Source organism: Galeopterus variegatus, unplaced genomic scaffold (assembly GCF_000696425.1).
Source record: "Galeopterus variegatus unplaced genomic scaffold, G_variegatus-3.0.2 Scaffold60, whole genome shotgun sequence".
Taxonomy (NCBI): Eukaryota; Metazoa; Chordata; class Mammalia; order Dermoptera; family Cynocephalidae; genus Galeopterus; species Galeopterus variegatus.
Window position 1 is genome coordinate 179,758 of NW_007726171.1, and position 14,989 is coordinate 194,746.

Below are 14,989 nucleotides of genomic sequence, written 5' to 3' on the forward strand. Positions count from 1 at the left end.
TATATTATATAATTTATAAAGAGAAAAATGCCTTAGTAGGTTGTGGTCACAGAATGATTTTTAACTACTGAAGTAATCTGTCTATCTATTTTAACAGTATTTGGTGTTGCTTTAGTAAAAATAGGTGTTATTTTGATTCTGAGAATACGTAAATTATTTTCCTATTGAAATTAAAAGTGGGCCAACCCCATGGCTCACTCGGGAGAGTGCAGTGCTGGGAGCGCAGTGGCGCTCCCGCCGTGGGTTCGGATCCTATATAGGGATGGCCGGCTTTTTCTTTGTGAATAGAAACTGGATGCCACAGTGATTCATGTGGGTTTTATTCCTGTTGTCTTGCTGTTATTTTTGTACCTTTTATCCTTCAAAAGACTCTACTTGGGTTTTGAATAGAACCTTTTATTCCAGTTAAGATGTTTTCTTCTCTTTTCCCACTCATGTTTTTTTTGTGGCCCTTGATCCTATTTTCCCTTGACTCTGCTCTTGGTTGTCCCTTGTAAAACTTTTGCCCAAAAGATTGGGGATTAGACTTTTCCTAGGACTTACTTGTAAAGAGTAGGCAAGCACTTCCTAGAGGGCAGGTTACGGAGAAGGACACGCATGCGTATACATGGAAGCAGTCAGATGTGTATCTGACCGGGATTCAGCTTCTTGGAAATGGCTATTCCTTTGCTCAGGCTTGCATATTTTAAACTTCAGTCTCTTTTTAATAACTGTTCATTTATAATCTTTGCTCTATAACAAAAGTGGGTGTTTAAGATATACTTAAACTAAAATCATTTAGAAAGATGTACCTGTTACCATTTATGCCAATGATTTTAGAAAGCTGGAGCTAGATATGTTCACTTACAGAAGAGGTATAAAGGGGGTAAGTAAATTTGTCCAGAGTCAGATAAAGTCTGGAGCTTGAGACTTAAACCATGTTTGCTACCCCATTCATTCGTCAAGAAAACCCGCAACAGTAGGGCCTGCGTGGAGTGGTTATATTTCAAGGTTTTTCATAGGAGTTACAATATGACAGTCCCTACCCCAATCAGGCACCAGGATAAAAGCAGGGACTTAAACAGCACCCAGTTCTTCAGCCTGGGCCATCACATGCTATCAGTCTTCTAACCTCCCCCTCGGCCCTAAGCCAGGGCTTGGGCAGACAAATGAAAGGACAAAAGAAATGAGTTACATTGCCACCTGAGAAATCTCAGAGGGGAGGGTCCAGCCTTACTCTCCTTCCTCCCAAGTGCAACATGTGTAAACAGAGTAAACGGGAAACAAAAAAGTGCAGTCTAAGTGGTTCCGTCCTCTGCCCACCAGTATTTGGGGGTAGAGAGTATAGATACAAGCCTGGCTTTCTGTTGCCTAACTGCTTGCTGAACATAAAGAATGTAATGAAGCAGGAAAGGGCTAGTTTCCCCATCTGCACGCAGCTCTAGGGCGGTGCTTGTCATTCATTTCCACAGCTGCTAGTGTCCCTAGAGTTTATCAAGTGAATTGGTTAGGGTATCAGGCTCCCTCAAACTTGACTTAAGGCTGGGGCAGCTCCATCTTTCTCTGTTGATTATGTGGCGCATATATATTATTTATATAAATATTTCTCTATGTACAGGAAATAAAAGTGGCTCTCATGGAGGGAGGGAGGCTGGAGGCCGCAAGGCATCAATGCTGTTGGAGTGGTCCAGTTCAGTGCTGTCACAGTCTGAGTCCTCAGAATTGGGATGGCCCTGTGAGGAAGAGTAAAAATACATTGAGGTGGAGCTCAGCATCTCTTGGCATTTTGAATAGATTCCTTCAGGGTCCCTCAATGAGGTCTTTTATCAGGCAGCAGCTTAATTTTATTGCTTCTAGGTTTCAGTTGCTCAGGCTATTCTCCAAGGCACCATACTCCTCTCAGGATCCCTCCCTGGCTGCAATTTATAACTATCATGCAAGCTCTATATTAGGCACCATACTAGGTGTTCTGTACTACAGGCCTCTCAAGTTCCATCACATGGCTATTTGCTCTTCCTGGTACGCAAGCAGACTGGCTCAGAAGTGGGTGACTTGAAGGTTAAATACCTTATCTTTCTGGCCTGTGCATCTCTCCCCAAAAGCTGTGAAATGACCAGGCATCTTTTTCCAGCTCACCCTATCCAATACTGATTGTTTTTTGTTTTGTGACTCACCTGTTCCCCTCTGAGTAGGTCCTGGTGTGGAATGGGCAGGGAGCTGGGTTCAGGGCCAGGGACCCCCTCTGAAGCAGGGGGGTCCAGTGGGATTTCTGATCCCTGGGAGCACATGTCATCAGACCGCTCATCTGGCCGCTCATCAGTGTTGGTTCTGCCAACTTCAGGTGTGCCACTGGGGGAAGGCTCACTAGCTGTACCTTCCTCTCCATCTGATGGATTCTCTGAGCTGAAGGTAGATAGTGACTGGCGCATGTTCAGGCTCTGAGGCCACCTATATGTTGGAGAGCAAGGGGTTACAGCTTGGTCCTGCCCATTGCAGCCCAGAAAGTAAGAGTGCTATTATCCCTGTACTATGTCACTCACCGCTGGCTTGATGTCAGTTCAACTTCGCTGTCTACCTCTCCTTCCTCCTCTTCTGAGGATATGCCACGTTTCTGCAGGATAGATGAGATTGTGATTAAAAAATGGGAAGAGGTCATTAATCCAGGAGAAGGGAACATAGATGTTATTAAATGATGAAGTAAGGAATGGCTTGAGGTCAAGAGCATAATATATGGGGAATGAGACTTGGATCCCAGGGAGAACAAGGGAAAAGGGGAAGAGCTCAGGAACTTTCCCATACTTTACCTGACTTCGGGTGACAGCAGCCCTGTACAGCAGTGCAGCTGGGGTCAAGTGCTGGGACCCAGCCCGGCTTCCTCCCCGGCCTGCTGTCCCTTCCCTTCCAGTTCCCAGCAGCCCAACACTTTCACCAGGCCCCACAGGTGGAGGTGGCTCTCCTTTGGCTCCCCCAGGTGAATCCGGGCTGGTGGAGCCAGGGGCTGAGCCCTCACTTGGGGGTGTGTCACCCCGGGCTGGCGGTGGTGAGCCAGGATCCCCAGTTCCCCCTGTTGCCCCCCGGCCCCGGGAGCCCAGTGCTGCTGACAGTAGGTCTGGGGATGATGAAGACATCTTGCGGAGCAGAAGATCATGATGGAGCCCACGGAGGGCAGGGGGACAAGCTTCCCAGGCAGAGGGTCCCCCTCCTAGGCCCCCTGGGCTTCCTGGTCCTCCAGGTTCATGGGGTGGCACAGCTGCACGGAGCCCAGGCAGGTCCCCACAGCTGCCCTTGGCGCTGGCCTTGCGGTGACGGGGCTTGCCACGGCGACTCCGTCCTGGTGAGGGGGGGCCCTTAGGACACCCAGGAAGCCCCACCCCACTTAGGGCTGCATCTAGTTTAGGTAGCAAAGATTCTGTCTTGAGGATATCTGGCCTGATAGGGAAGGAAAAGTACAAGGTTGAGTTTACCAATTTTATGTACGCAAAGCATTCCCTAACCTTGGACAGTATGATGCATCTCTCTTCCCCCTCTGAGCATCTGCTGCCTGTCCATTATCCCCCTTGCCATACTTGAGCCTCAGTACTTGTGAGCTTGAGTCCCACCTTTTGCTATGGGGTGACAGCTTCTGTGGCACGTTCCTCTTCTTGATAAGCTTCTCCATTGTGTTCCCATGCAAGAGTCCCCGGGAAGGGTGTGACTTCAGCAGACCTGGGCATCTCCGCTCTAAAGCCTGCTCCCGCCTAAAGATCCAGGCACCTTTTCAGTTGAGCATGACCAGGAAGGGGGACCCAAGCTCAGTAGGATCTCTAAATCAGGCACAGCTCCATGAAGACTTAGGGATTTGGTGCATAAACACAGGTTAGGGTTACCTGAGCAGCTCTCGCTCCTTGAGTTCCAGCTGCAACATGAGGGCATTAAGTTCCATGTACAAGTTGTTGGCTCTCTCCAGCTTTCGTTCATAGTGCTCCCTAATGTCCAAGGCATGTCTGAAATGGGTAGAAGCATTCCCCAAGGTGAACTGGGTTTGTCTGGTGCCATAATGGAGCCCAGTTTCTGGGAACTGGTGGTGGTCACAGCTCCTGCTGTTGGTAAAATCACCTCCCTAACACAGGCACACACCTGAGCTCCTCCCGCCTCCGCATCACCAGCTCCTCTTCTAGGCGGTGCAGACAAGTCCCTTCTGACTTAATCTTTTCAAAATGCAGCTTTACTTCTTCCCGCCACTCTGCCTGGGGATGGAGAGACAATGACGGTGAGGGCCATCCCTTCACCCAGTAGACATGTAGAAAGTCTTCAAGTTGCCTGCATCACTGTAAATTGTGTGTTAGAATGAAAGGGAGTGGGACATGCTTGGTGTCTCAGCCCTTTAAGTACCAATTAGTTCCATCCCAGTCAAACCTTTTCTCCAGCCTCCCTGTCAAAGGACATCTTTGTCTCTGCAAAGAGGGGGAGTTAAGTATTCAATTTCCTACCCACAGCACACCTGTGACTTAAAGTAAGTCTCCTGGGGTGTGGAGAGTACATCAGCTGAGGCAATGTCCAGATGCAGCAGGATCTGTCGGAATGACGGACGATTTCGTGGTTTACTATTCCTGGAGAGAATGGAGTTGATGGGAGAGAGAGGAATTTCAGGGACCAGCTAGGAACTAGAGCATCCTTTCTCAAAGTGTGTCCTAGAGAATTCAATCCTAGAATGTACTCTGACAAAATAATTCCATGGTGAACTCTCTAGGAAATAAATGTTATATGCTCTATTTGTTAAGCATATCAAAGTCTTGCAGAAAGGAAACCTGTTTAACCCCATATTTTCCAACTTGTCTGCCAAAATAAAACTTTTTTGAATAACTCCATTAGAAACATTTTGGGGGGCCGGCCCGTGGCTCACTCGGGAGAGTGTGGTGCTGATAACACCAAGGCCACGGGTTTGGATCCCATATAGGGATGGCCGGTTAGCTCACTGGCTGAGCGTGGTGTTGACAACACCAAGACAGGGGTTAAGATCCCCTTACGGTCATCTTTTAAGAAAAAGAAAAAAAAAAAAAGAAACATTTTGGGAAATGCTCAATGACAGATTAGGAATCTTTAACTTTCTGTCAGCATCTAGGTTCCATATGAGGGTCCATGGCCTTACCCTCCTGCACTCTAAGTTAGTCTATTTGAGGATCAATCCATTATGCTCAGTGCTTACGCTGCTCCTTCCAGGTACTTCTGTGTACTCTTTGGTACTGGATAGCAGATATTGTTACCCAAATTTTACAGATGAAGAAACTGGCTCAGAGGTGATACCACTTGCCCAAGGTCACTCAACTCAGAAGGTAGCATAAGCCCAATTCAGATGCAATCTTTGAATGTAACATACCCCTACAGATTATCAGCTAGTTCAGCCTCTCTCAGTTCTAGATTGTAGACTTGAACCACATCCTGGATCCTGGGTTTTTGGAGAACCATATCTGGAACCTCTTGAGTTCCTTTCCTTGTTAAGGATTTTGGGCCTGGATGCCTGGGTTCTAGGTGATGGCTGTCCATCAGCAACACCCCTTGCTTGTCACCTTCACCAAGCTCAGTCTCAGCACAGGCCATTCTTACCAGCACTGGCGAAGTAAGATTTTGAAGCCATCTGGGCAGCTGGACGGCACAGGCAGATGGAGACTGTTGCTTCCCACACCCCAGATGATGGCTGAGGAATCTACATCTTTGTAGGGGATCTCACCAGTCAGCAGTTCCCACAGCACCACACCAAAGGACCTGGGGATAAAAGGGGACATCTCTTGGGAAGGGCTCCTTCCAGAGGCCCTGGTTGCTACAAACCCATGTCACTTGTGCTCAAACCCTGAAAGTCCCCACTCCAACCCTGTGCTGACTGACCACCCACTCTTCTCAGTCCTCAGCCTGGCCCTCACCAGATGTCGACCTTCTCAGACACAGGCTCATTGCGGATCACCTCAGGGGCCATCCAGGCTACTGTCCCTGCAAAGGACATCTTGGTGCTCTTGTCACTCAGCTCCTTGGAAGTGCCAAAATCTGAGATCTTCACCACATCGTCGTATGTGATTAGCATGCTGGTAAAGAGTGTAGTCAGCTGGAGTCCATGGCCCTCCCCATACCTTATTGAACTTTTAAAAATCATTTGGGACACCCAAAGGTAAGGGGCTCACCACAGCCCTCCCAAGTTAGGATTGTCACTTGGAGGAGGTTTCTGAGATAGCCACATGGATGCAGGGCAGGGTCTGTAAGCAGGGAGATGGCCACACTGACTTGGGTGGGTCATTTGCATGCACAGCAGCTTCTCCCTGCTTGCTTGCTTACTTACTTGGGGGACTTGAGGTCTCTGTGGATAATCTTGTGCAGGTGCAGGTAGTTCATGCCACCGGCAATGCCCATGGACCAGTCAACCAGCAAGGAGGGGGTGACAGGGCGGCCAGCCCGAAGAACCTCATACAGCTGGCCCTGGGCACAGAACTCCATGAGGATGCAGTAGCAGGGAGCCTGAGTGCACACGCCCCTGTGGGCGGAACACAGTGGTATGAAGCCTCAGCCAGCTTAGCATTCACCTGATTCACACTTGGAAACCCATTCCCACCTCTGCCAGTTGTGGGGCTCTTCTGGGAAGGATGGAGTAGGTCCCACTGCTTGGGAGGGTCCCAGGCCTCAGCATAGTATCACCAGCCCCCCGTCCCTGCCCTGGACCTTACTTGAAGGTGATGATGTTGGGGTGCTTCAGCTTTCTTAGGTGCTTGATGTCGGTCTCCTTGAGGTCTCGCACCTTCTTCACAGCCACCTCTTCCCCATGGAAGCGCCCCAGGAAGACAGCACCCTGGGCCCCTGAGCCCACCCACTGCAGGTCCAGGATTTCCTCAAATGGGATCTCCCAAGGGTCTGTGGGCAAGAGGAACAGTGCCACAAGGCTCAAAAAGAGTTGTACTCAAGACCTTGTGATGAATCAAGGCGAGGGATGGGACAGCACTGAGTTGGTTGGAATGACTCAAGGGCAAGGCAGAAAAGTAGCCAGAATAGGCTGAGGAGATTAGGTTTGAGGAGACAAGTAAGGAAATGAATGGATGGCCTCAGAAGAAGCTGGGAAGTTAGAGGCTGATGGATGGAAAAGGGACTAGGGCTGGGCCATGGAGATGGACGGGATCATCAGGTGACTTAGGGCTGTCTAACAGATCTCAGGCTCAGAGAGACAGGGAGAGGGCTCCCACAAGGACATGGCCTACCTTCCTGCTGCTGCTTGTGCTCAGTGGAGTAGGCTTTGCCAATCATGGTCCAGACAGGGCGCAGGCAGCCAAAGAGGCCTTCAAGGAAGCCAGTGCCACTCTGACACTGCAGCCGCACCTCATCAGCTCGAACTCTGGACGCCCGACTTTCAGGTGACCCAGGGGCTCCCCCTGGGACCCCTGTGTCCTGCTCATGTAGCTGCAGGACACTGTTGGCAAAAGGCTCAGGGGGTGGCTCTCCACCTGGGGAGGGGCTGGGCCCACCCCCGCCCTGCCCACCGAGGGGTACTACATCTCGAAGTACACACTGGGTAGGTGTCAGGTCCTTCTCAGGAGTGCAGTCAGAAGTTTCTGGGTCCAGCTTGCGCATGGACGCCTCACTTAGGGTAGACACGAAGCCCCCAAAGGAAGGGGAGGGTGTGCGGGTCTCATGAAGGCAGGCCATGACCTCTGGGCCCCAGTGTAGTGGTGAGCGGTGGGCCCTGTGGGAACAAAGGAGGGAAGGGCTGTCAAAGCTGCAGGTGCCAACTCAGGATGCTCACCCCAAGGCAAGGTTTGGGGAGCTGGGCTCATAATAACCCTGCTGGAGGTAACACTTGAGCCTCATCCTCAAGTGCTCATCCCCCTCCAAGTTTCAGCTGTACCCATCTTAGGAAACCTGACACACTTGGGCTTCCTCTTAGGCATCTGTAAGTAACACAAGTAATACTTAGGTATACAAGTAACATACCTGAATATCATTCACAGGTAGACACAAGTAACATCTGGTGAATCAGGTAGGGCTGTCCAACAGATCTCAAACGCAGGGAGACAGGGAGAAGGATCCCATAAGGACATGGCCCCACTCAGGTAAAATATATCTTAAACTCCAGCATAATGGTAACAGACTAGTTCCCTTCTTGTAAGATTATTGTAACCCACCACTGCAGTACATATTTCTCTCATCTGAGGCTCATGGGTGCACATAGATGCAGACAGATGAGGGTCTCTCAGACACCTTTACCTTGGGTTTCAGACTCGGGCACACACTGGTAACATACCTAGACTTCTCTCACACTGAAATGTGCACACACGACACTGGTAGACCTGCTCAGGCACCCTCAGATAATGCTCCTGGGCCTCTGACATATACAAGTGAGGCACTGGGCCTCACACTCAAGTATTTAAACATAATACCAATTATGAGTCCTCTCAGGAACACTCAACTCGGGACAGCCTTATCTTAAGACACACTCAGGAACCACACCTGGGCCCTACTCTCAGGTGCTCACAGGTACACACCCAGGCCTCTCAAGGTAAGTGAAGGCTGTAACTATACAACTTTGCTATCCCTCCAGCACAGTTCGTGAAAAAAGCAAAACCATCCAATAGGGATGCAGAAGCTGTGTCAGAACAATCTGTAGCCTACTGCTTCATACCCCTTAGCCCTCCCATCAGTCCAGATGCTCTCCTGGGTGTCAAAGGAGGCTCTGTCTCCTCTCTCCTTCACCAACCCATTCTGAGCTTCCCAAGCCAAAACCCAGCTTACCAGGCAATGGAGATTTGTCCCAATTAAATGGTTGCTATTTAAACAGCAACAATTAAAAAACCTGAATCCTAGACTTGCCCTGCCACTCAATGGCTATGTAACCTCAGGCAAGCTCTAGTTGAGCCTCAGTTTCTCCGGCTATGCAAAGGGATAAACTTGTTCTCTCTCAGGTACAGCATACTCTTCAACCTATACCAGACTTGTCCAGAACTTAATGCTGGAAATCATCCTGGTCTCCCATCTCCCTGCACATTTAGTTAGTTACCAAATTCTGAGATATGAGGATCCCTCAGAACAAGAATCCCACTCATTAAAAAAAAAAAATCTATGGCCATACCACCTTGAACATGCCCGATTTTGTCTGATCCCAGAAGCTAAACAGGGGTGGGCCTGGTTGGTACTTGGCTGGGAGACTGCCTGGGAATACTGGGTGAGGTAGGCTTAAGAAAAAAAAGAATCCCTCTAATTGTTCCTCTGTTCCTCATAGTAGGGTCCTTCAGTCTCTGCGACAGTCTACTGGGAATGAACACCATACATTCTCAGTTAATGGAAGAGGGGTGGCAGGAATCTACACATACATAAGAGCTCGCTGGGTGAAAATGCAGATATACAAGGAGGTTTAGGAAACTGATAGTTTCAGTTCTTGTAACAATCTACATACCTTTCCCTTGAAGACTTTTTCAGCGCATATGGGTAGGCTTGGAACCTGCATATTTAACAAGCACCTCAGGTGATTATTATTGTGATATGACTGGCACATTTGAAAAGCTCTGACTCAATGCCATTCTATTCTCTCTTTAGTCTCATTACTAGTTTTACTGCCTCAGTTAGAACCTCATTAGCTGTCATCACCTGGCCCAGGACAACTGGTTTCAAAATCCTTCCCCGCTCCATTCTACACCTAGCCTTCAGAAGGATCTTTCTAAAACAAAATGGGCCATCACTCCCTCTTCTGCTTCAAACTCTTCAATGGCCCACTGCTCTTGGTCCAGTAGCTCAGCTCCATGCTCTAGCCCCTCTGGCTTCCCCAGCCTCATCTCCCACTGCTACTGGTACCCAGGCCTTAGCCCAACACCAGGCTACATCAGGCTTTTGAGCCAGGGCACCATAATAATGGCTAACTTTTGTGAAAGCTTTACCATGCATGCCAGCCTTTGGTATAGATGCATTAGTGCATTTATTCCTCAAAACTATAAGGTGGGCATTATTAGCCCCATTTTACAGACTAAGGCATAGAGGTATTAAATAACCTGTCCATGGTGCCATGGCTAGTTCGAAGTTCAAGCTTCACTCCTAGGCATGCTCTGCCTGAAGGCACTTCTCATCCGCATCTTGCCTTCCAAGTCTCACTTCATCCTGGAAGTCTTCCTGTCCCAACCCGCTCTAGGTTAATACCCATTCTGGGCTGGAACAGCCCCGTGTGCTTTCTCTATCATGGCTCCCATTACACTGGAGGGAGAGTGTGGTCAGTCGTCTCGTTCCTTTGAAAGCCTGGACTGCTTTAGAGCAATCCCTGGTCTTCCAACAGCACCTGGCACGCAAAGAGATGTATGGTGAGGTGGAGCCACAGCCCTACCCACCCCGGAGAATCGCCTTAAGGATCACACACACAGTAAATACATTAGCTCCCTTAATCCTCAGAACAGCCCAGTGAGGGAGGTATTATCATTGGTCCCATTACATTCTCGAAAAAACTGAAGCCCAGAAAGTCGTAATCACAGTTAAGTCCAGCCTCCGAATTTCCAACATAACCCACGAGATATTTGCTGCTCAAGAGGTAAGGTGTGGATTGTAATACAAGTTACACTCAGTCACAGGCCAAGCTTTCGCCTGCCCCGCCCCAAGCCCAGGCTTCCCTTCTGGACCACCCAGAACCAAGGTCGGCGGCCCTCAGACGCTCTCGCCTGGGGAGGACAGGAGGGAGGGATGCCGGGATTGGGGAGCTCGGGGAGGAGCAAAGGCCTCCCGCTGGACAGCTAGGCCACCATCAATGGATTCCCGATGCCTGTCAGGGCCATTAAGAAGCGGGGAGTAAGGCCACAATGCCCCTTCCCCCACCCGACCTCCTTCCCGACCGTCACGTGGCGCGTGGCTGTGGGTGGGGTAGGGGTAGGGGTGGCCAGAGGAGGGGGTCCGGGTGGGGAAGGGGAGAGGACACAGTAGGATAGGGAAAGCGCTGGGCGCTGCGGCGTAACCATGACGACTGGGCCCGAGGCGGCGCGTGAAGTCACCAGGACAAGATTAGCCCAGGGTCACGTGAGCGCGGCGCGGGGGCGGGGCTGAGCCTGGGCCCTGCCCGGCCCCTGACCCGGGTAGACCCATGTGGCTGGTTGCTGGGATGGCTACGGTGATCATGGGTGTGGATCTCAGATCCAGCGGTCTGCCCTATCTGTGTTTCTCTCCTTACGCACCTTTCCCCGACTCTGCATGCAGACAAATCTTTGGCCCAGGCGTCGTGTGGAGGATTGGTGTTGGAGGGAGGGGACTCGTGGTGTTGGTGTTGGGGGTGCAGTGCCACAGAGAAGGAAAGCAGGAAATGGAGAGATGGGGAGGCAGGACACAGAAAGGGTGAAAGGCACAACCAGAGAAGGAGGGACTTAGCCGAGAAACATACAGAGACCAGAATGAAGCGCAGGGAGAGTCAAAGGGGAGAAGGATGGATTGAAAAGCTGGTTTTGAAAAGCAGAGGAGGACCCTGAAAAAATGGAGATGAAAGGGGACTGAAAAACACGGATAGCATCTATCCCCTCCCCAATTCGTTTTCTGCCTAGAAGCTGAGCTTTGGGTAGGCACAACACCTGGCTTTTTAAAGGAATTTTTCAGCTGTCATCTGGTGGTTTGGCAACTAGAAGGTTTAGGCATAGAAAGGGTGACATGCTCAGAGACACTTGCAGCCAAACCTCCCTCCAGTTCACCAGGCTTCCCCAGAGGCCCTTCTGGTATCCAGGGCCAGTGGCTGGGGAGAGAAAGAGAGAAGCCGTTTCACCTGTTTGTCTTTAAGGGCAGTGAGAATAGCTGAAGAAGTAGGAGATGGGACCAAGCGAAAGGTAGGGAATCTAGTCAGGCTTAACCCACCCCATTTTCAGGCTAATGACACTTCCAGATTGACCTGAAGGAGTTGGGGGAAAGCTGAAGCCCCAGGGAGCTATGGTAAAACTAGAGATTTCCTCCCTCCCAGTAAACAAACACACACACACACACACACCCCTTTCTGTTTCCTTTACTCCCGACCTGCCAGCTGTGTCCCACTGCTCCCCTCTGGTCCTTTGTGCCAGGGCTTTGGGGGTACAGCATGGCTATGAGGCCCTGGCCCAGACATTTGGTCACCTTGGGGGAGGGGAGCTGTCTCCCTGGTCATCAATTATGCAGAGCATGGGGGGAAGGGCAGCGATGTGACAGGAGGGGTGGTTATCTCTGTCAGTCATTCTGTTAACCATATTTACCTAGTATTGACTGTGCATCTGTCAGGGAAGCAGGCTCTGGACACCACAGGAGACCCTAATTCAGTTTCTGCTAAGAGATTCTCTGCTTTGCTGGTGGTTCCCAGAGTGCCCCCTAAGGAGGCTGTAGGGTAGAGTGGGGGAAGCTCACCCCTTTGCATTCTCTCTAGCACCCTCCTGTTCTAACAGAAGAATCTCAATGCTGCGCTGCTTGTCTAGTGGTCTGGGGGGCTGAGTTCAGAGGCTGGACGCTCTGTCTAAATCTTGGGCTCTCACGCTGAGTACTCTCCACTGTCCTAGACCTCATTTTCCATTCAGAAAAAGGAGGAAGATTCCCCTTCTATCTCGAGAAAGGAGGTCGTCAAAGGAAAAGGAGACCCAAGATTTTGGAATCCTAGTCCACCTCTGCAGGCTTTGAAACCCTGAGAGGATAAAGGACTCTGATACATCACGGCCATGCCTCCTGTCCGCTTGGCTGCAGCTTGTTTTTGTTTTCCTTTTTACAGAATCCATAATCTTGGCCCTAGAGTTCTTCTAAAATAGAAAGAACTTTAGCTTTTCTCAGTGCCCTCATGAGGGGGAAATGCCTTGCCCTGAAAACCTGGGAAGAGCTGGAGATCACCCCTAAATCCAGGTCCTCAGCCTCATACATGTCAAGCCCTGAGACCCCCTAGCTGCCATACCTCTTCTTCCAGTAAGGTGGGCAGTGAAGGGGAAGTGGGGAGGGGCAGCACTGTTTACGAAAAAAGAACCAGGCTTGGATTTGGAGATCAGAGCTAGAACTCCAGTTTTGCCACCAGTTAGTTTAAGGAATGGGATCTCTGTGAGACTCCCAACCCTACCTTACAGGGTGGTGAGGGTTAAGATGATGTAGGGAGTGCAGTGAGCAAGATGCCTGCCTCCTTGTTGTCTTCCTGGTTGGCTAGACACCAGATATTTCTTTGTGGATCCTGGAGAGGCCATCTCTTCTGTCTGACCAGAAAAAGGGAGACTTGGTCTCCTACGTTATGCTTCCCCAGGACAAAACACGATTTCAGGTTCCATTGGAACCAGGTCATAATGGTTGTGCTTGTGCTAGAGCCCCCAGTCATTCCTCTACAACGTCATCAGCCCTTTCTTTGCAAATCCAGCATTACTGCTGTGTGACATATAGCTACCATTGTCCCCATTTATTATTATTTATTTATTTATTTATTTTTATTTTTTAAAAGATGACTGGTAAGGGGATATCTTAACCCTTGACTTGGTGTTGTCAGCACCACGCTCTCCCAAGTGAGCTAACCAGCCATCCCTACATAGGGATCTGAACCTGTGGCCTTGGTGTTATCAGCACCACACTCTCCCGAATGAGCCATGGGCTGGCCCCCTCTGTCCCCATTTAGAGATGAAGAAACTGAGGTTTAAGAACTGTCATACTCCAGGTCAGCCAGCTGGTCGGGAGCAGAGATAAGATCTCAACAAACCTCCCTGACTCTGAGGCCTGTGCTCTCTCCTCCACACCATTCATCCTCCCTCTGTAGCACAGCTGTCTTAAGCTAGGTGACAAGAATAGATGGGCACTGCATAAATTTTATTTTCTCTTTTGCAATTTAAAATAAATTCTCTCTCTCTCCCTCTCTCTCTCTCTCTGTGTGTGTGTGTGTGTGTGGCTGGTTGGTACAGGGATCAAGCCCTCGACCTAGGTGTTATCAGCACTATGCTCTAATCAACTGAACTAAGCTGGTCAGCCTCTAAAATAAATTATACGTTTTATTTTAAAAACAATTCAAAATTATTAGTGAAATACTGGAAAATATAGGTAAGGCAAAAGAAGAAAATTAAAACACCCATAATTCCACCTTCCTAGAAACTGTTATACTTTGGTATCTATCCTTCCAGATTTTTAATTTTTATTTGGAATCTGCTCTCCTGGGCAGCTACACCACTAAGATCCTCCCCTTGACTGTGTGGCCCAGGATCACCCCTCAGCACTACCCCTTGAGGTCTGAAGGGAAGGGGAAGGCAGGAGCAGGATGCAGGATGGGATGGGTCACAGGGGTCCCTCCTGGAAGAAGTTCAACATATTTCAACAGATAGTCCCTCAGTTAGATGTGCATTAATTTTTTATTTTTTCGGTGGTTGGCAGGTACAGGGATCTGAACCTGTGACCTTGGTGTTACAAGACTGTGCTCTAACCAACTGAGGTAACTGGCCAGCCTTGGATGTGTATTTAAAAAAATCTGGGGGCTGGGCCGGCCCGTGGCTCACTCGGGAGAGTGCGGTGCTGATAACACCAAGGCCCCGGGTTCGGATCCCACATAGGGATGGCCGGTTCGCTCACTGGCTGAGCGTGGTGCTGACATCACCAAGTCAAGGGTTAAGATCCCCTTACCGGTCATCTTTTAAAAAAAAAAAAAAAAAAAATCTGGGGGCTGACTGGTTAGCTCAGTTGGTTAGAGTGTGGTGTTGATAACACCAAGATCAAGGGTTTGGATCTCCTTACCAGCTAGCCGCCAAACAAACAAATAAACAAACAAACAGACAAATAAATATATCTGGAAGGATAGATACCAAAGTTTAACAGTTTCTAGGAAGGTGGAATTATGGGTGTTTTAATTTTCTTCTTTTGCCTTACCTATATTTTCCAGTATTTCACTAATAATTTTGAATCACTTTTAAAATAAGACATAGAATTTATTTTAGATGCTGGCCAGTTAGCTCAGTTGATTAGAGCATAGTGCTGATAACGTCAAGGTCCAGGGCTTGATCCCTGTACCAGCCAGCCAGCCACACACACACACACACACACACACACACACACACGATGCTATACGAAGTTATTACGATTA

General features: G+C 49.4%; 1 protein-coding gene across 7 annotated transcripts in view; it reads right to left on the reverse strand.

Annotated features, from left to right (window-relative positions):
• Nucleotides 1–681: 681 nt before the first annotated feature.
• Nucleotides 682–14,989, reverse strand: part of MAP3K12 (mitogen-activated protein kinase kinase kinase 12) — a 17,460-nt gene continuing 3,152 nt past the window's right edge. The window contains exons 2-17 of one of the 7 annotated variants that reach the window (XM_008575913.1): nt 9,972–10,252; nt 9,383–9,427; nt 7,502–7,675; nt 7,194–7,402; nt 6,669–6,852; nt 6,287–6,478; nt 5,877–6,035; nt 5,563–5,721; nt 4,460–4,568; nt 4,096–4,205; nt 3,846–3,962; nt 3,579–3,716; nt 2,784–3,408; nt 2,520–2,590; nt 2,154–2,427; nt 682–1,712 (exon numbers count right to left, since the gene is read on the reverse strand). In XM_008575913.1, coding sequence (XP_008574135.1) covers nt 1,614–1,712; nt 2,154–2,427; nt 2,520–2,590; nt 2,784–3,408; nt 3,579–3,716; nt 3,846–3,962; nt 4,096–4,205; nt 4,460–4,568; nt 5,563–5,721; nt 5,877–6,035; nt 6,287–6,478; nt 6,669–6,852; nt 7,194–7,402; nt 7,502–7,675; nt 9,383–9,427; nt 9,972–9,979 — 2,673 coding nt within the window. In that variant the 5' untranslated portion in view covers nt 9,980–10,252 and the 3' untranslated portion in view covers nt 682–1,613. Of the gene's footprint in view, nt 1,713–2,153; nt 2,428–2,519; nt 2,591–2,783; nt 3,409–3,578; nt 3,717–3,845; nt 3,963–4,095; nt 4,206–4,459; nt 4,569–5,562; nt 5,722–5,876; nt 6,036–6,286; nt 6,479–6,668; nt 6,853–7,193; nt 7,676–7,923; nt 8,970–9,382; nt 10,253–14,989 lie in introns of those variants that run through there. The other 6 variants (XM_008575884.1, XM_008575895.1, XM_008575902.1 and 3 more) reach the window with 6 other exon arrangements.